This window comes from Rhodnius prolixus, unplaced genomic scaffold, assembly GCF_049639745.1.
Source record: "Rhodnius prolixus isolate KJV_2025 unplaced genomic scaffold, Rpr scaffold_2, whole genome shotgun sequence".
Taxonomy (NCBI): Eukaryota; Metazoa; Arthropoda; class Insecta; order Hemiptera; family Reduviidae; genus Rhodnius; species Rhodnius prolixus.
The window spans coordinates 54,229,237-54,253,874 of record NW_027411592.1 but is presented as its reverse complement, the minus strand read 5'-3'; the positions used below and the strand labels follow the sequence as shown (position 1 = coordinate 54,253,874).

At 31.3% G+C, this 24,638-nt stretch overlaps 2 protein-coding genes and 1 long non-coding RNA gene across 13 annotated transcripts in view; 1 reads left to right on the top strand and 2 right to left on the bottom strand.

The window, feature by feature from the left end:
* Window positions 1-728: 728 nt before the first annotated feature.
* On the bottom strand, window positions 729-16,367 carry NUCB1 (Nucleobindin 1). 4 transcript variants are annotated; one of them, XR_012455846.1, is made up of 14 exons: window positions 15,656-15,734; window positions 15,512-15,586; window positions 15,178-15,335; window positions 14,901-15,011; window positions 13,467-13,694; window positions 11,601-11,774; window positions 11,416-11,518; window positions 11,087-11,267; window positions 9,143-9,299; window positions 8,994-9,062; window positions 5,479-8,193; window positions 1,882-2,085; window positions 1,619-1,729; window positions 729-946 (listed from the first exon to the last, which is right to left on the bottom strand). XR_012455846.1 is itself a non-coding variant. In XM_074119978.1 (10 exons), exons 1-10 carry the CDS (start codon window positions 16,350-16,352, stop codon window positions 7,477-7,479), a joined length of 1,962 nt encoding a protein of 653 aa, XP_073976079.1. In that variant the 5' UTR covers window positions 16,353-16,367; the 3' UTR covers window positions 3,994-7,476. The 4 variants fall into 4 exon arrangements, 1 of the variants encoding a protein (XP_073976079.1); XR_012455844.1 differs by lacking the exons at window positions 15,512-15,586; window positions 15,656-15,734 and adding an exon at window positions 16,289-16,367; XR_012455845.1 differs by having other exon boundaries at window positions 15,512-15,751.
* An 851-nt stretch (window positions 16,368-17,218) lies between these two features.
* Window positions 17,219-19,269, top strand: LOC141449997 (uncharacterized). The gene is made up of 2 exons (XR_012455850.1): window positions 17,219-18,186; window positions 18,258-19,269. It is a non-coding gene; the product is annotated as an uncharacterized lncRNA (long non-coding RNA).
* Window positions 19,270-20,429: 1,160 nt separating this feature from the next.
* The window catches only part of LOC141449993 (LON peptidase N-terminal domain and RING finger protein 2), an 85,814-nt gene continuing 81,605 nt past the window's right edge, over window positions 20,430-24,638 (bottom strand). For all 8 annotated transcript variants that reach the window (XM_074119973.1, XM_074119975.1, XM_074119974.1 and 5 more), the window contains 4 exons: window positions 24,217-24,527; window positions 23,038-23,222; window positions 22,755-22,951; window positions 20,430-21,966 (listed from right to left, as the gene is read on the bottom strand). In XM_074119973.1, coding sequence (XP_073976074.1) covers window positions 21,805-21,966; window positions 22,755-22,951; window positions 23,038-23,222; window positions 24,217-24,527 — 855 coding nt within the window. In that variant the 3' untranslated portion in view covers window positions 20,430-21,804. The remainder of the gene's footprint in view (window positions 21,967-22,754; window positions 22,952-23,037; window positions 23,223-24,216; window positions 24,528-24,638) is intronic.

Here is a 24,638-nt window from a genome sequence, read left to right as displayed (position 1 = left end):
ATCTCGTGCCTCCCCCTGACTACTACAGAAATGTCATCTACATAGCCAAGGACCGTGAACCCACGGAGATCTAGCATCCCAATTAAATCGTCAACAACCATGCACCACAGGAGCGGAGATAAAACCCCTCCCTGCGGACATCCCCTGACGGTTGTTATCATCAGTGATTCTCCAAAAAGAGTCGCTGTAATTTTCCTTGACGTTAGCATGCTACCAATCCACTTTGTAATTGTGGAATCTATACCATGCCTTTCCATCGCCAAGGAAATTGCATTGAAGGAAGTATTGCTGAACGCTCCCCTCAATGTCCAGAAACACACCCAGAGCTGTCTCCTTGCAAAGCACAGAGGCCTCCAGCTCCTTTACTAAGCAATGGAGGGCTGTCTCGCCATTTTAGAACTAATAACAGCTGTTTGTTTTATATAATGCAAGTCCAGTAAGTGCAGCTACTTGGTGGCGATTTTTAGAACTATTTTTTTTAATTTTTTTTTTATCTGTAAAAAATGTTATGTAACCTTCGTTTTAGCTTTATTTATTGTTAATTTTTAATAAATAAATGTCTTTTAGGAAAGAATATGTCACCATTTTTAAACTTAATGTAGAAACTAAAAGTGAAAATAAAAGAATTTTTTTAACCATTTTTTTTTAACTTATCCCATTACCCAGTTCCAGAAATAATTCTTTTTTTTAATTAGACATCTTTATTATATGAATTTATAAATAATTAATAATAATAAACAAGTTTATATATTTTTATTTATGTAAAATACAACTGTACATAGGTATTTCAGAATGATATTATAAATGCTTTATAAATAGAATGAATTACAATTTATTTCAATGTAAACCTAATAAAGTGGTACCTTACTCTTCTGGTGAAACTACAGAACTTCCTAATAGGTATTACTCGAAATGGAATTGTTACCTCTGAAATTCCTGGATTAAGCTGAAACATAGTGAAACAAACGTTAGTTTAAATGAAATACAAAAGGGATTTTGAAAGTATTTTATTCAAACCTAACTAGGTAGGTAGATCTCTAAACTGGACAGTTAAGATTTTAAAAGTTTTCTTTTTACATGTAAAGGTACCAGTTTATTGATATATTGAGTTAAAATGTTCCTAGTAATTGTTTATTTTTACATTTAAATCACCATATTTAGCTACTTTTTGAAAAATGGCTAAATTAAAAAAATATTGACTACAGTTACGAAATAAATATTGATCACTGAAGACAGGGAGTGAAAGTGGTGTTAATCAAATCATTGATAATTTAATAGTCATTTAATACAAATATAAATTTATATATATTGTATATTTATCTAAAATTGTTTCTGATAGGTTCGATCACTCTGTTGAAAAAAAAGTTAATTTTACATAATCAGAAAATTTACTTACTGAATAAGTAAGTCATGAATAGGGATGAACTTTTATAACAAGAAACGTTCAAATGTATTGAAACATTTTATTTTCAAAGATTTAATAAATTAAATGGTAATTAACGTGTTTCCAGTCATTTAGTTCGTGTATAAAAGTGTTTCTAAGATTATAAACACTACTAAGGTTTTTTTAGTAAAGGTATTTACTACCTAACAATTTAATAATGGAATGTTCACTCACCTAGAAATATAGGCCATCATTTCGTTTGAGAGAACTCAAAACGTAGATCTTCGGTTATAGTAGACGTTCGGTTGTATCATGGAATCGAAGAAATAAAAAATATCAGACCGACTAAAAATGGTTTTGTGTGATTAGAAAATGATACAGAATAACATGCACATTTAATGTAAAAAAAAAAAAAAAGGAAAGATTTTAATTACATGAACAAAAATTTTAGTATATGATGTATTACTTCGAACGTATTAAATAATAGATAAGACTACCTGAACAACATTTCCACAGATGGAGTTTAGATAGATTCCCTTGATTAGTTTATTATCGGAAATGGAGAGTGGATGCCAATCAACTCATTTACGGTCGTGCTGCTGGAAGTATAGAGTGACCTTATAATAATCTTTTCATGTGAAAGCTGAGTTTAACGGGGCTGCAAGTTGACAAAAGATTGAAAAAGCCCAAGGATGAAAGCACTGGATAAAGGAAAAAATACTACATTAAAACTTCAGTAGATAATTCGAATTTAATTTACATTATTGTAGTCCTATTAGAAACGTAGAATTTTTCTGTTAAACTAAACCTTTCTTCAAGAAAATTAAATCATATCAAATATATTAACGTCTCAACAAATTTTGCCAAAATTAAAAATACATTGGAGTACATCTATCCAATAGAAAAATACAAAACGTTTATTTCATATATAAGTTATAAAAACGAATACAAAATTATAAAATGTAGTTGTATTGCAATTTTGAATCTAATCCATTTAGTTATATATTTTATTTTAAGTTTGCTGACAATAAAGCGAAAACTCATTAATTCATAAAAGTCTTCATTTATTTACCTATTTTTTAGTAATCTTATAGTTTTAAATTATATTTGTATAAAAAAAAAAAATTAAAAAATATTAAAAGTGATTAAAATGTCAAAATAGAAAAAGAAAAATCAATAAGTTGGAAAGAAATATAAATAGAATTAAAAAACAAAAAATAGTTTTAAAAATGGTCACTAGAAAGCAGCACTTACTGGAAAAGTAATAAATAGTACTTTACAAAAGCGCCACTAGGTAGCAGCACTTGCTGGACTGCTATATATAGAATAGAATAAAAACGTCAGTATCATCTAGGTGATCAACGGGGGAGGATACTCTGTCGGTCTCCGAAAATAGTAGTTCTAGAAACCGTCACCAGAGGGCAACACTAACTGGATTTTCAAATAATATTTGAATATTATAAAACTGTAATAAATTTTCTTCAGTATCATCTGAGACATCAAGGGAGGAGGATACTCTGTCGTCGGTCTCTCCAAATATGTCTAAAATGTTTAATAAATAAATACGTTATAATCGAAAAATGATCATCTAGAAATTTGAAGAGAGCACACTGCTTCTTGTGGTCGAACTCTCCAAATAATTTAAACTTATTTGAAAATATGATAAATGTTTTGTCGAAGTATAAAAGTTTTGTATATAATGTAGCAAAGTTAAATTCATGTTGGTTAAGAAGGGTTATAGTTTGAAAGTTTGATAAGTACTAAAAGAATAACCACGTTGGTACAGAGAAGAAGGTACAGAAAACGGGCCAAAACAATAATGTGTTAAAAGTATCTCCTAAAATGTAGAAAGTTTTATAAAATGTAAAAAGTTTTGTATATAATGTAGCAAGCAAAGTTATATTCATGTTGGCTTGAGAAGGGTTATAATTTGAAAGTTTGGTAAGAAGTACTAATAACCAGGTTCGTACAGCAAACGAAACAAAACGCCCCACCCTCCACACCCTGCGAACATACTTAGCTATATACAAGCCAAGTCAAAATGGCCACTATCGAAGGAACTTTCATTTATTGCTTTTTTTTTCAGCGAATACAATTTATTATAGCTCCTTTTTAATAAAATCTATTAATAATAACATAATACCACCTAATTATAAATGTTTCTATTTAAAAAAAAGTTTATGACGTAAATTAATTAAAAAAAACAATGAAGTACAAAACAGTGCTAGATTAGTTTGTGATTAGCTACCAGATAGCACGACCTGTTCTAGAAAAAAGTATTTTTAAGCTTGTACAGCTTTTATTTTTAAATTAAAATAAATCCATTACCTATTTTTTTCACAAAATTAATAAAAATATCAAATATAGGTAAAATAATAGACAAATGTTCAAAATTTAAGTTTATTTAAGTTTTTCTTCATTGTATTATTATAAATTACGGGCATTTTTTTTTAAAGACAAAATTTGCAACTTTCTAGCATTAATCTTAAAATTAACTAAATAATGAAATTGAATGCATGCATTTTTTAAAAATAATTGATTCACAATTGCAACTATTTGTTTTTTTACAATATATTTTTTTTTTTATCATCATGTAAGTCTCTCGTGTCACATATCGAGCTATACTTCTCTCTGTTGAACTTTTTGATATTAACTCTAACATCCCTGTATAATGAAACAGAAGTACAGCTTAAAGGTGTTACGCTAACAGGTGCCTCAGATAAAATTTTAGACGATCAATGGCAACTTCTTTTCTAAACTACAGTTTCAATCTACTTCGGTTTCACCACAAGCAAAATAACAAAGATCGTTAAACTTTTTCTCCGGGATTACTCAATCGGAACATTCCGTCATTATTAATATTATAATATATGCATTCGGGGTCTAGACCCATACAAAAGAGTTTGGGGTAACAATGTTTAAGGAAAATACAAATATTCAAAATAATAATACAAAAGTAATACAATTAAACAATACAAAAATACAAAAAAAATTGTTCTTTCATTAGTGTAAAATTTTCTAATTTAGAGATACATTCAGATGACTATCTAAGACAGGAATCAGGCAGTCAATAGCGAAACTATTTTAAGATTTTTTGGAAATATATCTATCGAAAAAAGTAACCCAATATCAAAAATTTAGCGAATAATTTACTCTTGTTTGTGATCAACATACATTTGTGGATCGGTTTTTTCATATTTTAAGCTCGCGAATCTAAATATCGTTCTCAGTAGGCATTATCAATTATCTTTGCCCGGATAAATACCAAATTATGAATGATCAGTTAGACACGTGCAGAAGCACACTTGCGGTTATTTCTTTGAAATCTTTTATAGACCCAAATTAAGGACTTAGAAGCTAATACTGATCTGGAATTCTCAAAAACATGTGATAATGCATGTAAAGCACTACAATTCAACAAAATCTAGTATTTGGTCAGCGTCTTCTTTTCAATTATAAATATTATTTACACAATATTGTGTTGGTTTAATCCCCCTACTGTCTTATGAGACAAAAGTCTACATTTACTTGACTTCCACAATATGAATATTTTGAATATAAAGATATTAGAAGGTAGATTGCGACACATTTAAACAAAAAAAAAAAATCATACTACGTTTGTTTTATGAATACTTCATCTCATGGGTAAATCATAATTAGTATCTCTTTCAAGCTGTAAGAGAAGGCATTTTCTTTAATTCCATCCTAGAAAGCACGCTTACCTTAGATTTCAGGTTTGCATTTATATGTAGCAAGCTTTCTACTAGACGACAAATGACGCCACTCTTATTTATTCTTTTTGATCTGATCAAAAAATTAATAAATGACGTTTATTACACTGTTGGAATAACGAAATTAATCGTGTTGTACGGTTTGAAGAGAACATATTGTCCTTACCATTGAGTTGTTACCTAACTTAAATTATGTACGAATTCAGTAAAGACATAAATAAATAATTACTTTAAAAAAAAAAAAAAAACCATCTATTTTGGCCCACCAAAATTAAAACTGAAAACCACTACTTGGAGAATCTTTTTTCATTTTGAAGGGTCTATAACAAAAGAAATAATTATTTTTGAGAACTTAATACTTACTGTGAACTATCACTATTCATTAACATTTGTTAGTTACATCTTGAATGTAACATGAAGTACCACTGATTTTGTCCAACGTAGCATACTACTTGTTGCATCCCTAAACGATTTCGAACTTTAATCTATCATCAGACGATGAGTTATCAACAATATAGAGAGAACATCTTCGTTTCTGAATTCATACTATACTTACAGACGCAGAGTGCGGAAGGTTACGTACGTATGTGGTTACATACGAGGCAACACATGGGATTGCATGGCCACACTTAAATGAGTGTATCATTTAAAATGTTAATGTTTAATCAATTCCTTTTTAGGAAAAATATTAAAATAAAATTAATGAAACGTGGTGTGCATTTTATATATATATATATAAGTTTTAAAATTATATTTTAAATGAGGGGGCGCAGCTTTTGTAAGAAGAAAACTATGTATGATACCAACGCTCATTTTTTCTGGGAATTATAGAAGATTGATAAACATGTAATTCTATTGACTGAACAAATAATGCGTAAATAGTAAAACCTATAAAAGACTATTAATATTAAAGCAAAACAGAGAAACCGTCTGAATATTCCCCGACAAGGGGAGACTTTAGTTTGTTCTTTACGAAAGTTGAACAGGTATCAATTGATAATTTCAGAATCTAAGTCGAGTATCTCTTAAATAATTGATTAGGGGACAGGCTTTAAAAACGCAAAAATTTGGAATTAAAGGAACTCTGGTTACTTTTCTTACTCACTAAACCTACTTGACACTTAAGTCTTTCTAACCAATGCCAGTTTCTGCACCAACAGTCCTTGAAATGCTTGTGTTAATTACACCTACAGCATAAGAACCCAACCTAGAAGCTTCTGAATGAGGCAAATTCACCTCAAAGAGATCTGATAGAAACTTGTACGCGGGTACACCCACCCGGTCATGGGAGAATGCATTTTTTATTTAAAAGGGCTTGAAGTGATTAGTAGATCAGTGTTGGGTATGGCCATTAGGTGTTAAAGTAGGTAGGAAATGATGGTTGGAAAAGGGAGCTAAATGGAATTATCAGTAGCTACAAAATAAGGTCCAAACAAACTTGTAGAGAAAGACGGAGGAATTCCCAACATGCTTTGTGTAGCACACTCTTATCTAATGGCTAATATAATTTACAATATATCCCAACACGGGGCAGTGCAATTATTCTAAACTGTAGAGGGGATTCGCGCTGAACCCGACCTATATGGATAGCATTATACTAACTTATTATCATTATTTTTATTATGTCATATTTATAATTGCATTAATAGTTTTCATTGATAATTTTAGATTTATTACCCACATATAATTTATGTACATTGACTTTTAGTAATACTATAATTAAGTCTTTACGATTAATAAACATTTATAACTGGTTATTCTTTCAATAATAGAAAAATCGGATTTACGTTCGTAAGTAATCTTAAAGAATATTATAAAATATTTAAAATAAAAATAATTGCAAAACTGATATATTATGTAAAAATCTAATAATAGTTTAGTGTTAATCAGAAATCAAACATATTTCTTTCATCTGAAATTTTATTTATCAATGACCAAGCCAATTTCAAATAATATCAGACTAATAGGAAACCATAGTTGAATTTGTTATTCTTTACAAGATTTTATCTAGTAAACTATAAGAGAATGTGTGCAGTAAGTTTCCATGAATTTAAATTTCTAGTTTATATTCGATATATGAAAATATTATGAAACAAAGAATTTAGTAGTGCCTGCTGAATAAATCTTTAATAGCTTTTAGTTGTAATTTTTCTTTTGAATTCTGCAAAAACAAAATTTGTAATGAAAATAAAAATTGAATGCCAATGTTCAGGTTAAACGTAAGAAAGTAGCCCAAATTTGTTCCTAAATTGCACTAATTTAAAAATTTATGTCTTAAATAAAAAAATATAAATTTTAATTAATTCATTTTGGCAATAGTGATGATGCTACCTTTATTGATGCGAATGAATATGACGAATATTAAGCTACAATATTCCGTTGAATTTTCTCATTAGATGCTATCTTATTTCCATGAGGTTCATATTTAGACTGATATTGCTTCTGTTGTGGCATATTGTTTGTCTGCTGTTGCGCTGGTGGAAGGTGATGCATCTCTTGCTGCTGATTCACTTGAGGAGGCATGTGATTCAACTGCTGCTGCTGTTGCTGTTGTTGTTGTTGTTGTTGTTGTTGTTGTTGTTGCTGCTGTTGCTGCTGCTGTTGATGCTGTGGGTTCTGCTGTTGCAGCTGTTGCTGTTGATGCTGTAGGTTTTGTTGATGTAGTGGGTTCTGTTGGTGCTGTGGGTTCTGCTGTTGCTGTGGTTGATGTTCATTAATTCCCATCTGAGGTACCTGATTCACAGACTGTTTTGGTATTTCGTTCGTTTCTGGCAAGGCGGGCGGTTTATACTGTTGCTGTTGTTGAGGTACTTGGTTACCGTGTGATTGCACTGGCATCTGATTCTGGTATTGTTGCATATGAGGTGGCTGATTTGGATGATGTATATTTGATGCTGGTGGTACACCATACTGTTGCTGTTGTGGTACCTGGCCAGGATGATGTATTGGCTGTTGACTCATATATTGCTGTTGTTGGAGATGTGGCATTTGATTTGGATGTTGTGGGATTTGTTGCACTTGACCTCCATACTGGTACTGTGGAACACCAGACTGAACATATCCTGCTTGTGCAGGATGCTGGGAGGACAAAAAAATTCAAATAATGTTATGAGTTATGATAATATAGAAAAGTTTACGGAACACAAGAATCTACAATTTATATAAATACTTTTTGTTGAGTTAAATTATAAAAGGTTGAGCTAAATTCAAGGTAAGGGTTTTAAGCAAGTTGGACTTACAAATTAGTGAGAAGAATACTCAATAGCCTTGAAAACAAAAACAGCATGAATCACCGGTTCTCCTGAACACACATAACTTTGACTCCTTTTATCTCACAGCACTGGAGAATTTTAAAAGACCATGCTAACACTATTGCTAGTACACGAATAGGTCGAGTATTGAGAGAAATGGTGCAGGAATATTTGACCAAGAACCAGGTACTTGGAATCCATACGGAAGTTTCCTGCATCTTTCAGATATTGACGCAGGTGGTAGATGAAGCACGCGAAGATCTGTCAGGGCAATTATTACCGGAACAGGGGGGTTTAAAGTGTGCCTCGGCCTGGACGGAAAAAAATCCTTTCCTTAACACTAGGCAATGGGCCATAATGGATCTTAAAAGTTACAATGCACTGTTACATCCCTGAAAAGAAATAATGGACCGTATCTATCTTATTATACAGTTTTTGCAGCCCGGTATCTTCTCACGACTTGATGGAGGAGTGAAATCTTTCTAAATACTACCTAAAATAGCGACTGAGAATTTTGAGATAAGTTCTCCAGGAGATGGTAAGAATACTATTTTAAAACATAGGTTATACTTTTACACACATCAGGGGGCACCGTAAGACAAGAATTTAAAGAAAAGGTATACTTACTTGCTGGTACTGAGCAGGATGTACTCCGTACTGTGGTGGAGGCATCATACCAGGTGCGTATGGATGTAACTAAAAGAAGATAGACATGATGAAAATTAATTCATTCATTTGGTACAGTTCTTAAAAATAAGTAAAAAAAATAACCCTACCAATCCTTGATCAATAAGTCGCTGAATCTCTTCCTGCCTACGTTTCTCGAATGCTTCATACTCTTGTTGGGTAAATTGCGGCTTTTGGTCGAGGCTTTCCCAACCGTCATCTCTTTCAAATTCTTGTTTTCTGGTTTGTTCCAGAAATTCTGAATAACTATTGGAAAAACAAGTCTAGCATAAATACATAACTATGTCTTACATTTTTTATTAAAACTGTCCGGTAGGACAAAAAGTATCAAATAAGGGTTGATAATACACAGAGTATTACATATAAATTACGTAAAAAAATCCGAGAACATGATGGGAAGTCATCTCAAGTAACAAAATAATGCTATGAATCCGTAAAAATAAGTCCTATCTACTTCAATCAATTCCAGAACTACTAAAACACACCAAAATTTTATTTATACAAACATTACTTTTATATCGATTTACTAATAGCAGGTGGATTTACTAATGAAAAACCATATCATGTTTTACAAGTAATAAATTAATCACTCATATAAATTATACAAAATGTGCTCTTTGAAATAAAATACAAGCTTGACCAGTATGAAACATTAACACATACGGCGAATTTGATTAACAGCATCCATTACATTTTGCAGTAAATATTCACGAATGTTTATTTCTACAATGTAACAAGCGATGAAAGGCCAAGCGATTCGGCCTCCACGAACTAACCACCGACAGCGTAATGCCTAGTTACCTGCCTTTCTCAGTGTGTAGGAGTACTATCGAGTTGGACCACAATTGATGCCGCACCGAAGTCTAGTGTCTTCAATCTTAAATCTTTTCATTTAGAATTCATTCATTCATTTCTTTCAGAATGTAGTCTCCTACAATGTAATACTTTTACTCCAACTAACTGAGCATTAAAAATACCAATCTAAATGTAAAAACTACAGCTATGTTAAAAGTGTAACTTTGGCATGGCAGGTGGATTTAGAAGAGAGCACCCACGATAGCCACTGCTGTACATCCAAAAAATTTGGATATTTAACAACCATTAGTAAATAGATATAAATACTAAAACTTATATATGTTATAGTTACGTAATTTATCGATTATGCCCATACCAAATGTTTTGTAAAAAAAGACTTCCCCAACAAGTTCCTAAAGTTGCTTACTTTTACCGTAGTTCACAATTTTAAGATTATAACACATAATACAGTGATATGGCATGGAAATAGATGTATTCAGTTCAAAATATTTTCTCCTCCCTTATACTTACCGTGTTTCAACTTAACAACTTGCAAAACAAAAGATACAGCGTTTTATTAGTGTAGAAAGTGTTTTCCTATAATTTTCCTTAAATTAATTTTAATGGGTTTTGAGAAAAACTAAAAACACCTTCAAAGAAATTCGCACTTTCCTTAAAACAATTTCTTTGATAATATATTACTGGTGAAAATAATGCCATATATTGCACTGAAATGTCTCTTTTTAAGAAAATTTACTTTTCCTCAGAAGTGCCTTAAATCAAATATCTCCAGGAAATATTGCCAATATAACTTATAATAGATATAAACATATGTAAAGAGTATAAAAGTTTAAAGAATCGTTTGAGCTTGGTTAGAGAAAATCTATTTGAAAAAAAAATATTTTCACTTATTGAAGTGAAATAATTTTGAAATAATTTTTACCGGTTGGTAAATATTTGAAATAATTTTTACGGCGGGGTCAATTTGTATTAAGAAATACAAAGAATATAAAGCCTAACTTGAAGATAAATACCAGAAGCTTGTATGTAATGTCTGTATTTTTTTTTTAAATAAAAGTTCACAAACATTTACACAGACCTCTTTTTTTTCAGGTTGTTCACAATAGTTTAACCAAGTATTGTGACAAGTGACACATTATCTATGGTTTAATTAAAATAACATTTGAAAACAAATAATAAAATCATATGTGTTTGAAAAAGGAAGTTTCTCTAGTTACCTTATAAGACGATCTCTGTTTGTGTCGGATTCAGAAAACACATGTTCCCTCATCCTTTCCATCTCTTCCTGTCTATCTCTCATGTCATCTTCTGGCGCACCTGCATCATACAATTTTTGAACTTCCTTCAAAAAGAGGGCTTTCACCTCTTCCTCGTCCCAATATCCGTTCCCATCGAGATCTGAAAAATAAAAAATAAATATGTATTTTAAATTTTTCTATTCTAAAATAAATTGAAAAGTATTGCTATAAAACACATATATCTTGAAACATATATCTTACAAACGTTTTCATTAAAAAATTAATATAATTCAAACTAAAAAAGTTACCATGCAAATGGAAGAAAGCTTTTGGATTGAACTTTTGATTTTCCATATGATCTTCTTTTTCCCAAACTTCTTCAAGCTGCGCCTTACTTCCGGGGCGATGCAGCTTTGGCAAATTAAGCAACAACAAAATCAAGAAAACTGCACTAAGATGACATTAACAAAAAACAAAAAAAAAAAAAACTTACAGGTTCATGTTGCTGATGTTTCTTCTTCTGAGCTTCAAGTTCTTCCACATACTTCTTCTTATGTTCTTCATCCATTGCTTTCATCTTCTGCTCTTGTTCGAATTGTTTTTGCATTTCGTATTCCTTAAATTCTTGTTTTCTTTTTCTATCAGCCTCTTCCAAATCCATTCGCACCTACACAAATAAACAAATATTAGTATATAAATTTAAAGATGACCACAGAACCCGATAATATAAAAATATATATATTTTTTTTATAAAACATGCTATTAAGTGAACAAATTTAATATTTATTATTTGAGGATTAGACAGCACACAATTAGTGAATTCAGATTAAATGAATGGGGGGTCAGCAAGTGTAGCGAGACGGGAACATAAATGAAATCTAAATGTACTCGTATATTCTAAACTGTGTAATCTATCTCTGATGATGGATGGTAGCCCTAAACCGGTAAAAGGCACACTAAACAATCCTACTACGAAGGATAAAATAAAAAATACTACAATATCTAGCACTGCGGACCTAACCACATTATATTCATACATTATCTTAGTGCTTTAGATTAATTAATTTGATGTAGTTGGCTGAAACTCCAGTTGGTAGCCAAAATCTTAAAAAATAAAAATAAAAAAAGAATTATTTTGTCAACACGCTGAAAAACTAAACGATTCAATCGAATACAAAATAAAAGGAAAAACACAATGTAATTAATTTACAAAGATCAATTTTAAACTTGATTAATATTCAAAAATAATAGATTTCAAAAATCGATGGTGTAAGGGTAGTGAAACCCCACCACTCATCCACTCTAGCGTAGGGGTAGTGAAACCCCACCACTCACCCACTCTAGCCAGAGAGAAAGAGACATCCCCCTCGGCACACAGAGAAGGGAGGCTCGGCGAATGTATATAAGAACGAGAGGAAAGTCAAAAAGCAAATTCTGTGATTCGGAGATTCTGTGATTCTGTTCAAAGTCTTGCACTTTAATTGTACACATCGTTTTAGCCACGTGAGTCAGTCTGTTCTGTTCTTGTAGTGTAAAGTATACAGTCCTTGGCAGTCAGTCATATAAATATACAAAGTCTTATACCGATACTAAAAGTGTTATTTATCCATCAACATCTACAACCAACATCTCCTCAAACACCATTACATTGGCACACAGAGAAGGGAGGCTCGGCGAATGTATATAAGAACGAGAGGAAAGTCAAAAAGCAAATTCTGTGATTCGGAGATTCTGTGATTCTGTTCAAAGTCTTGCACTTTAATTGTACACATCGTTTTAGCCACGTGAGTCAGTCTGTTCTGTTCTTGTAGTGTAAAGTATACAGTCCTTGGCAGTCAGTCATATAAATATACAAAGTCTTATACCGATACTAAAAGTGTTATTTATCCATCAACATCTACAACCAACATCTCCTCAAACACCATTACATTGGCACACAGAGAAGGGAGGCTCGGCGAATGTATATAAGAACGAGAGGAAAGTCAAAAAGCAGATTCTGTGATTCTGTTCAAAGTCTAGCACTTTAATTGTACACATCGTTTTAGCCACGTGAGTCAGTCTGTTCTGTTCTTGTAGTGTAAAGTATACAGTCCTTGGCAGTCAGTCATATAAATATACAAAGTCTTATACCGATACTAAAAGTGTTATTTATCCATCAACATCTTCAACCAACATCTCCTCAAACACCATTACAGATGGTAAAACAAGAGAGCTATCGTCACCTTATTAAGCAAGTGAATCACAATTATTACTAAGAAAGTTATTTTTATTCAGTCTTTATGGAATTATCTCATTATTATTATTTTGCGGCCCACTTTAACCAAAGTTTGAAAACACAATAATAATGATAATATGTTACCTTAGTAATCAGTTTATGAAAATCAGCAACTTCAAATGTATGTTCATTTGCGTGATCAAGATGACCGGCGATATCATTAACATTCCTTCCTTCTTTTTGCATCTTTTCCAATCGGTCACTCTCCTTTACTAACTGTTTAAGTCGTTGAAGTTCGGTTCGTTTTAGTTCGTCCAATTTCGTTCGTACATTGTGGTTAACATATTCCAATTCAGCGGCCACTTTTCCTGACTGTTTAAAAAAAAAAAAATTATTTTGTAAATGATACATTATATATCACCTCTTGCACAGTATAATATATAGTATCAACTGCGATTCTGTCATGAATCCCTCATGCGTAGACTCCCCATATGTGTGTGTCGTGATGAGCTAGAGTTAGCCTATGGATTCAATATTTCCAAATAAGTTGCACAAACATTCGTCCACAAGTCTTATATTTGTAACTTTGTTCAAAAACAAATTTATGTTTATGTAAATTGATTTTATTATCTAACTACCCATTATTGTATGAGTACGTCAAATAATTAACTAAAAACACACATAAATATCCAATCATCTTTGTTGTTTTCAGACGCCAAAATATAGGTGGAAAAAATAGAAGATAGAATCTGATGTAATATAAGATTTGGCAGTCAGAAAAACCTTTATAAAATAGCTACCTTTAGAAGAAAATAATTCGCAATAAAACATAAATAGAGCCGAAAGAGTTTGAAAATTGAAGCGGACATTTGCGTTGCTTCTTTCTGTTTGCAACTATTCTAGCAAGGAGAGGTGATGGTCTTAGTTACTAGATCAGAAATATTAAATATTTCACATTCCTCGAGGGTCTCGGTTTAAGGACTTTCAATACAAATGCATAAGTTGATTTTTTAAGTCATTCGTGTCCTATTAATAATACCCTGTGACAGCCTTGTATGTCAAGCGGACACGAGCTGCAATCTGTACTTGTTCAATCTCATTAATTATCATTGGCTAAAAAGCGTGGTGTGCTGAGTTGTTTCACATACGAGACTGAATAGGCTCTTGCGTAATGTTTTGTGTAGGATAAAATAGGGATACCCGCTAAAACATTGTCTCTAAAAAAAGTGGATAGTTCACTTCCCTCAAAGAAGCACCTCTTGTCTTGTTCAAACAGAACTTCACTTCCAAGAATTAGTTTTTAATCTTAAGTTTAAAGAATGATAAATAAAGCTTTACATGAACATGTTCTAAACTGTGGGCTTGTAGAGAATAAATTTAGTTTGACTTTTCAAACTAGTACTACAAAAATTCGTTAATTAGACAAATACATGAATACTATAAACTTACTTTAATTCCCCCTTGCACTTCTTTAACAAAGAAAAATGCATGTATCCAGAAGACAATCACTTCACTAAGCAAAATTTTTTAAATAAGTTATATCAGGGCAATTAATATACAAAAGAAAAAAATACCTACTCTAAAATCTATTTCTTGGGCATTTTCTAATTTTTTCTTGAAATCTGCATCGGATTCTAGGGCCTCGACTACTTCTTTCAAATATCTGTTATATTCAAGGCCCAAATCATCCTAAAAGAAAAATGTATTAAAATTATTTTTACAAAATACTATTACCGATTCATTTGAAAATATTATTATTAAGATCTTAAGATTATAAGATCTTACACTTAATTGAAATCCCTCTTGCCTTAAAGATCGTAATGTACATAGCTACACTTAGAAAAATTCCACTTACTAATGAACTGGTGTTAGAGTCTGAATTTGAAGAATTGTCATGGTTTGCTTGGCCTGGTTCCTTAGTTTTTGTTGGAGGGCCGACACACTGATGGATTATGAAAACTAACAGAAGAAAACTTCTGAAAATTTCTTCTTTAACTTTAACCATATGGAATGCTGTTCAGAAATTTATAAGAATGAGTATTATAATTATTTGGGCATTATATTGTGAAAAATAAAAAAATTAAATCCCAGCAAGAATCAAGAGTAAGTGGGAAAAATGTTAAACCAGGAAGAAGTAATCACCTTTAAATGATAAAATAGGAGATTCAAAATAAGGAATTTTTACTTACTTGTGAGAAAAAATAATTCAGAATTACAAAATCAGGTACACATGGAGTGACAGAACTTAAGTTTTAGTAGTTTATCTAAAAAAACATTAGTTCGTGAATGGAATGACGAGCGATTATTATTACCTCAAACTTAAGGCTACCTACACTTCAGACGTAATACCAACTTCCAACTGGTGTGGTAAGAGAAGAGTAGGGTTAGTGAACAGTGAAACACAGTAACCTCCCTCTCTCCTTTATCCAGTGGATATGGAATAGTGATGGGCAGAACGAGTCCGTCTTTGGACTCGTTGGATTTGAATCAGTTCCAGGGTTGGAATCGATTCCAACAACTCGTTCACCGATTCCGGTCTCTGTACTTACCCTATGCATTAGTAACATTGTCACGCAATTTATTAAAAAATATCATTAAATGTTAGCTTTCCCAGTTAATAACAAAACTATATTTCTTTAACACACATTGAGTACTATCCCTAATTTCCAATTGCACTGATAAATATAAAATTAACAACGTAACACAAAAATTAACATAAAAATAGACTAGTCAATTATAAAAATTAAAGCAATGCTGTTTAGTCATTATCTAGCTTGACCACTGGAAGACTGGAGTTAATGTGCTTCAAGAGGATCCAAGATAGAGAAACGGAAATGGGTAGGAAATTATTCCCATAAAAAAAAATCTAACCCTTCAAGCAAAATGATAATTACTCATAAATAAAGAAATATTTATTTACTAGGACTTGTATATCAAGCTTTAAAAATATTATCTCATTATCTTACGAAAAGAAAAAGCTGTGTGCTTAATCTTTAACATAGCGCTGGACACTCTTATTCTTATCTTCATTGGGTAAGTTTAACCGTGCACATGACCGTGAGACAGTCAAAGTAACACTGAGCCAAAATTTAGTATTACCTAATTGGTTTACTTACTGCAGTATCCCTCCCACTCTATCACCAATTTCACAAACATTCATCGATTGGAAATAATTTTTAGTTAAATATTCGTTTTATTTGAATACAAAAAACATTATAACGCTTTCTTAAGATGATTTTAATTTTTAAAATTTGTTTTTGTCCATTACTCTTATAAAATACGAAGAATTTCAAATAAAATATAATATACAAACACAATGATCTAGTGTGCAGGTGGAGTCAGTCCTCGTTACCATAGCAATGGAACCGTTAAACAACTCCGGTTCCAGCTCCAGCAATTTCTATTGGCTAGATTCAGTGAACGAAAAAATGGAACGAGTCCGGTTTCAAAAGGATTTAAATCACTCCGGATTCGACTCCACCAACTCCAGTGGATTTAACCAATGAAAATGCTAGAGCTGGGCCGGAGTCGTTTAACGGTTCCGTTGTCATGGTAACTACGACCGACTCCACCTGCACCCTAGATCATTCTGTGTTTGTATATTATATTTTATTTGAAATTCTTCGTATTTTATAAGAGTAATGGACAAAAACAAATTTTAAAAATTCAAATCATCTTAAGAAAGCGTTATAATGTTTTTTGTATTCCAATGAAACGAATATTTAACTAAAAAATATTTTTAATCGATGAATGTTTGTGAAATAGATGATAGAGTGGGAGGGATACTACACTAAGTAAACCAGTTAGGTAATACTAAATTTTGGCCCAGTTTTACTTTGACCGTCTAGCTGACATGTACACGTTCAAACTTACGCCAATGAAGATGAGAGTAAGTGTCCAGCGCTAAGTTTAAGATTAAGCACACAGCTTTTTCTTTTTGTAAAACAATAAGATAATATTTTAAAAGCTTGATATTCAATTCTTAGTAAATAAATATTATGAGTAATTATAATTTTGAAGGGTTAGAATTTTTACGGAATAATTTCCTACCCATTTCCGTTTCTCTACCTTGAATACTCTTGAAGTAAGTTAACTCCAGTCTTATAGTGGTCAAGCTAGATAATGACAAAACTGCATTGCTTTAATTTATATTTGACTAGCCTATTTTTGTGTTAATTTTTGTATTACGTTGTTAATTTTATATTTATCAGAGCAATTGGAAATTAGAGATAGTACTCAATGTGTGTTAAAGAAATATAGTTTTGTTATTAACTGGGAAAGCTAACATTTAATGATATAATAATATAATAAATTGCGTGACATTTGTTCTTATGTTTAATCGTTCCAAACCTTCTGCTGCCTCATTTTCATTTTTATTTGCCTAAATTTTTTGGGGCGGGGCGGAATCACTTTTTTTAAAAATAGGGATTTGAATCAACTCGTTCCACCATCGGACTCGTTCCAATGGAACGAGTCCGCTCAAATAGCCCATCACTAATATGGAACGGATACTGAAACATATAACCTTCTCACCGAGGTCACCAGCTTTTGCAAATCAACATCTCAAATTATTTTCCACCTTAGCAAATAATTAAAAGACACGTAATTAGATTTCTCTAGCACTAACACTAAATGTGTCACCCCTCTTTCTTTTTATCTTATTTTAAAACTATTTGTCATGGTCATCAAATTTTTTATTCCTCTTATCTAAAAAAGATTATAATAAATTAATTTTCAAATTATGAATGCTGTATCAAAGAAAAATCAGGCAAATTTTCTCTCAGTATCATTTTTGGGACTTCTTACGTGCCTCCAATAAGTAAATTTTCACCTACATGATTAGACCACTTTTAAGGAAAATTAGGTATAAAACTTGTTATATGAAATATTTCTCGTTCCCCTATAACCCTTCTGAGCTGTTTTTTTCTTTTTCAGAAAAGATATGATTGAAAGGATACGCTACAGGATTTAATTTTTTATTTTCTTTTAAATTACGTTAGAATGAATAGGAAACGATAGTGGAGCTAGACTTTGCAACCATATGAATGTATGGTAAATCTCATATCGTTAGTATTTGTTCATAGATTACATAGATCAGAGAAATGTACGTATAAGGTAATAATGAGCGTGTGGTTCGTAAAAGACAAGCAGTTTCACTCATCTACTCCTGTTACAAGTAGTAGTATTATTGCATGAAAAGTATGGATTCAGTTCTTTGATTTTTCTGGAATAACCGCAGGACGCCCAGTATCCCTGTCTCAAGGGTTGGTTCTGGTAAGATATTCAGTTTTTCAGTTAATAAAGAAAAAATTGTTGAGTCCTTGTAATACGAAAACAAAAAAAAGCGCATGGTCTTTGTCCGAGAGCGCGCGAAAACATAAAATCTAAAAAACGGAACGTTAGAATTCTAAAATATTGCCTCTTTGAATGAAATTTAAGGCAAATATAAGCTGAGTAGTGCCCCGTCGAGCAGTGAACGATTCTGTCGCTAGATTATGTCAACATTCATTTAGAGCGTTGATAGAATGTTGAATAGAACTGTTGTGAAAAATATCTGATATCACAAAATGTGATTTTTACAGAAAAGGTTTTCAATGTTAGCTGCTACGACTTTTAGTATACTAGGAATACAATCTGCTCATACTTTTTTAAAAAAATTTAATTGTATTTGACATTTTTTTCTGGCAAAGTTTGTTATTGAGATCCCCTGACTAAAATCCAATTTCATTATGTACTGAAAAAAGTTTGTTTGAAACTGTTCTTATAGTCATTTTTGTATAAATTATGTTTACTACAATAATTATTCGAGCTAATTATACTTGCAAAAGATGTACCTTTATGCAAACAAATTTATAAAAATAATAATACAAATTTATTACCTACCTTCCTTTCAAAAAATGTATGTTTACTTAATACTAACAATAAAGGTGTACCAAAAAAAAAAAAACTGGACTACTTTATAATCCTTTCCATTTTGTAACGTCTTAACCACAAAACGTTTGTAATAAGTATTATTTCTTTAAAAAATAATTACTCTAGTCCAGCTCTCATAATGCAGCTTTTCGTTATAATAATTAATCATCATGATGGAAGGGATTAGCTCTGGTGAGAGGACTGGACATAGATCCCAGGTTCGGGTCCAGCTAGCTGCCTGTCTTTAGATTTCCTCTTCCCTAGCTCACTGACAGGTGGTGGATAGTGTTCTCTCGTATCAGAGATCGAATACTGGAAATCGGCTGAGCACTGCCGAAACATGCACCGGGTACCAATGACCTCACATGCTGACACGCCTTAAATTTGCAAAATAATATTTCGATGTTGAAAATTTGATTTTGGAATTAAAAAATAAATAAAATAATTTTCAAGTCACACATATTAACAATGTAGTTTTCAAATTTCAAGTGATAAGGTTATGTAATCGTCTGTTTTTTCCAAGGCTAAGAAAAGTTAGAGGAACAATGGCATACAAAGTAACTAAGATCTAGAAGCTTGCAAAAGAAGAGAAGTTCACGGATATTTTCGTTCAACAATTTTTTTTTACAGGCGTTCTCGCACAGAAATGTAGGATGGCTCCAAAAGGCTGACTGCTTTGCATTAAATGCCCATAAGGAAAAAAACTCCGTTTAACTTCAAGGAAAGCATGTATTTTGCAAACGATTCCTAGGCGCCAAAAATTTAGAGCCGAAATAAGGTGTCTGAAGTTTTCCATTGCCTTCACTGATGCCAGTCCTGAATGACGTGCGATGCGGGTTGCCAGGGGGCTCAATAGGATGGACCACTATTATCAGATCTGTTCAGACAAAATTTGTAATCTCAAGGTGGATCCTTAATTAAAAAAGACAGCTAAGCACAAGAAATGATAATATAATAGGAACATATACCTAATAGAACTTGATCAAGATAACAATATTTACTTATCTTCAACAGCGCTGCTCGTACATTAGTACAAATATTAAATAATGCCAATACTTTTAAAAACTGCATTATTTTTTTTTTTTTTTTACAGACCACATTAAAATCCACAGACTGCAATTTATAACTTGTATTTAGATAGAGATTAGAATAAAAGTTTTTAAAGGATTTTTATTTTTAGAAACACAAATACGATTAAATTGCTTACATTTTTTCTTTATTATTGTTAACAATTGCGAACAAATAATATGGCAATGAGTTTTATATATATATTTTCTGATAAAATATCGCGATTAAAATAAAAGTTATGCACTAATTATTACTATTATTTTGAAGAATTAATACGCTATTGACTTGTTAATCTGAAAGTTCATCTTTTTTCATGAACATTAGTTGCTTTTTCCTTTTTTTTTTCTTTTTTTTTTTACAATTTCCCCAATTTTTGTATAAAACATGTAACTTTTACATGAACCATCACAGCCGTATGTATGTTATGATTAAACAAAACTTTAAATAATAATCCTAAACGGATTTTTTTTTTTTTGCAATACATATTTAATCCTACAATTACAAAGTATATTTATCTCTAAAATTAACCTCTAATAGTGTATTTACAAATTGATTAAGCATTTTTCAAGTTTTACTCTTAAAACACTTAGCAAATAACAAGAAAGAAATAGCACCACTTATGATTGTGCACTTTAGTGATAAAAGTCAACTCTCAACAAGAAATTTTTGTTGTAAAAAAACAAAAACCGTTGTTTTTTTTTTTTAAAAAATCAATGATAAATTAATAAAAAGACTTCACATCCCCTAATTAAATACAAGAGATGGAGGATTTAAATAAATATTTTAAAATAAATAGCAATCACTTATTAAAGGGAATTAATTACAAATAAAAAATAGAACAAATTAAAATTATCGACACATTTTTTTCTTATAATTTTGTTAAAAAAATCTAAATAAATTATCTTACACATATATAAACATAAAATGCAAATTTAAACTCTGAACCCTGATTATTATTATTTTTTAGTTAAACTAGTTTTAGTATCATAGAATTTTTGCGGCAAGAAAGGGAAACGTAACTTAAAAAGTATATGTACATGATTCATTTTTGTTTAAATTATTTGGAGATCCTCAAAATGCATAAAAACTAACTAGGAGCTTACTATTGTTACATAATTATTAAATAACTAGTAATTATTGTTATTTATTTTTAAAATAAAGGTGGGTAGAAATGTAAAAGATTGCTGTCTTATTTATTCATCTAATTTTTGAAAACTTCTCCACAGTTTCTTTTTTTTTAACAGCGAATATTAGGAAAATGTACGAAATTGTACCGCAGTCTTCATAATTCGTATAAACTATTGCCAGCTTTCTCTTGATAATCTTTTATATATATTTTTTTTAAATAAGAAATATGTTTAAAGTAGTAATTTTATATTACAATCAAAATAATTAAAATAATAAAACATACTTTATTTTTTAAAGAAAGTCCCTCTTAAAAATGAAGTTCCTAACAATACATGCTAAAATGTAAAAATAAGTTGTTACTTAATTGGAATTGTCAGGTAAGTCGGCTGGCTTGGGGAGAGGTCCTTTTTAAAGAACTTTCTTGCGAACTAGCTAAGTTTTTGACTATACTGCTAGGTTGTTCATCAAAATGGTTCAGAGTTTTATCAATTGCACGCAATCTCTTCTCTAGACACGTTGTTCCCAAAATTCCCACCTGAAACAGAAAATAATTAATTCCATTAGTTTAGCGAGAACAAGAACTTTTCGTTTTTGTTTTAGATAGTGATTTTCTTTTTCTTTTCTTTTTTTTCAGCTAAAATAATCAGCAACTATCAGGTTTTTTGTCATCGTCCCACTTTAGACGTTTCTTATTTCTCTCCAATCACGATTCAACAGTTATTCAAACACTATCTCGTTTACCAAATTCATAGTAACACACGTGGTTCTAAAGAGAATAATCACAAAACAGAAGTTGAATCTCATAAATAAAAACTTTAAAAAGTCGAATAAAAATTCAAGAATATCCGTCTTCCTTTACCACACCTTTAGTAGAAATTTAAAAAAAAAATCAGTCACGACAGAGAAAAATAAATGGCAAATAAAGAACTTCGCAAAATGTTCAATAGAAAATAAAGCAAGGTTTTTTCAATAGAAACAATCAACACCAGATGTTGGTCCCAATAAATGGGATTGTATGTTGGTATGAATCGCGAAGTGGTTTTTCTTGTTTAAATTATTCATCTCTCTCAAAAAGCAGTAAGAAGGCACAGAAAAAAACGTTTTGGGGATTATTTCTGTGGGTTTAAAAACAAAATGTTATCTTTATTAGAAAATCATGATAATTAAATTTAAAAAAAACAAAAAAAAAAACAGATTTCCTTCGCACCGTTACATAATTTGCAAAATTTCTAGTGAATTTATAATCTCAGAAATATGTGATATAAACTTCCTTCGAAAACCAATTGAACTTAGAAAAAGTTAAGTTATTGAAACTATAATTACCTGGAGATGCTGCGCGAGAGGAAGTATTGCGACCAGCCACCAAGACCAAGCGGGTCCATTTTCTAAACTTGCCCAATTAGATTCTAACGGAGGCATCTCTCCAAAAGATCGTAAAATTTTTACTTGCATTTCACGGGACATTTGAGAAAACCATTTGATTCCTCGATCTCTAACACGATCATGTAGTTTGGTTAATTCTGAAAATTATATCATATATAAAATATTGAATATATATTATACATACTTAAATACTATAAGTATCCAAAAATATTTTTAGCATTACCTTGCAGTGACTGCTGCGGGATTGGATCATCTACTATATACTGCACTTGTGAGGTATCGTAACCATCTCGTTCATCACGAGACATTACTTTAAATCTACGCATGCCAACAGTACTTAGTATGGAACATCCATCATTCATCAATACCCAATCCTTTATTTGCAACAGTGTGCCATATTCTGCGTATCTGGTAAAAGAATTCCACAATATAGACAACTTCATCAATAAAAAATTAAATTAATAATTGGCTCAACTAAAAATAGTTATTTTGAAAGTAATATTTTACTTGATTTCTTTTAACTATGTACTCAATCCGTCCATTTAGAATATATTTCCTTCGAACAATATATGCTCATTAATGAATATGGTATAGAAGATATATGGAAGCATCTCAGAGGAAAAATTTCCTTGGGAGAAAAGAGCACTTTCGAGGAGATCCAGCTCATGGATTGACGCAAGAGCAAGTCTAAGATCAGGGATTCCAGGTAATCCTTTGCTAAAGCCTGGACACCGTAACGTTAACTAGGAAACAGATTGGGTGAGTAATTATGTTCTTTTGCAATAACTATTTTCTTAGCAAAGAAAAATCAAGAATGCTGGTACCACAGATTGTAGTGATATCTCCTTCATCACACCTGACTTTTTGCTTAATTAGTGGTGAAATATTTAGTAGATAATTTATACATTTTGAATAAAAGAAAAAAAAGATCTCAAATTAAACTCGGTCATTCTTTTCTTAAATATGACTCAAAGATATCAACTTATTGATAAGAAAGAAAACTCTCTGACAATGAACTAAGCTCTAAACAGTCCTTATTATTTTTTTTAGAAATTTTTGGCGAGAGGAAGAAGCTAATATGATGCAGTTTCCTGCAAAATCCCTTTAATTGACTGACACAAATGAAACCTACTGTATACATTTTCTATCTTTAATATTAGAGTAACTAATTTTTAAAATATAGAAAATCCTTCAACTACAAAGAAACTACTTTTATTTTTTATGAAACAATAACATATTAAGTAATTTTTTTGTTTTTCGAACACTTTAATGCATCATACTTTCGTTAGCACACTAACAAATTCAGGCAATGAAATAAATAAAATATAAGATCAATTGAGCTAGTCTTGTGCAAGCAAATAGCTTTACAAGGCTAGTGTTTGAATAATGCGACATATTTTACCTCTTGATGCCATTAATTTGTTGAACACAAGCAGCTATTCCAAATCGGCCACCGTTACTTTCAACAGCTCTACGTATCATGAGCCTATATCGAGGTTCAAAAACAAACAGTGGACAGGAGACGGCTGGAAATCCCGTTGTACAAACAAAGACTGGAACAGTGCCTTCATCAACGTCACAGCGAACTATCGATCCATTACAAACTGTTTCTAGCAAATGTGAATTTAGCCGCGATGTATACTCTTCTGGTAATGTAGTGTTCAATGCAGTTATGAGGAACTCGGTCACAAGTTTTTCACTAGTACACAGGTACTGAAAACCAAAACAAAAAGAAAGTTATGAAGGAAAATTGCAATTTGATTTAAACTGAGAAAATTTGGTCATAATTCTAGAATTACTACTATATCACAAAACCGATGCTGA

Excerpts from the sequence above, each read along its gene's own strand:
- NUCB1 (XM_074119978.1), bottom strand. The coding sequence starts at position 16,352 with ATGAAGATAAGAATAAGAGTGTCCAGCGCTATGTTAAAGATTAAGCAC. Across the intron at positions 11,519-11,600 it reads AACATCAGCAACATGAACCT|CTGCATCGCCCCGGAAGTAA; the intron begins GTAAGTTTTTTT and ends AATTTGCCAAAG. Across the intron at positions 9,300-11,086 it reads AACAGAGATCGTCTTATAAG|TTATTCAGAATTTCTGGAAC; the intron begins GTAACTAGAGAA and ends TTTTTCCAATAG.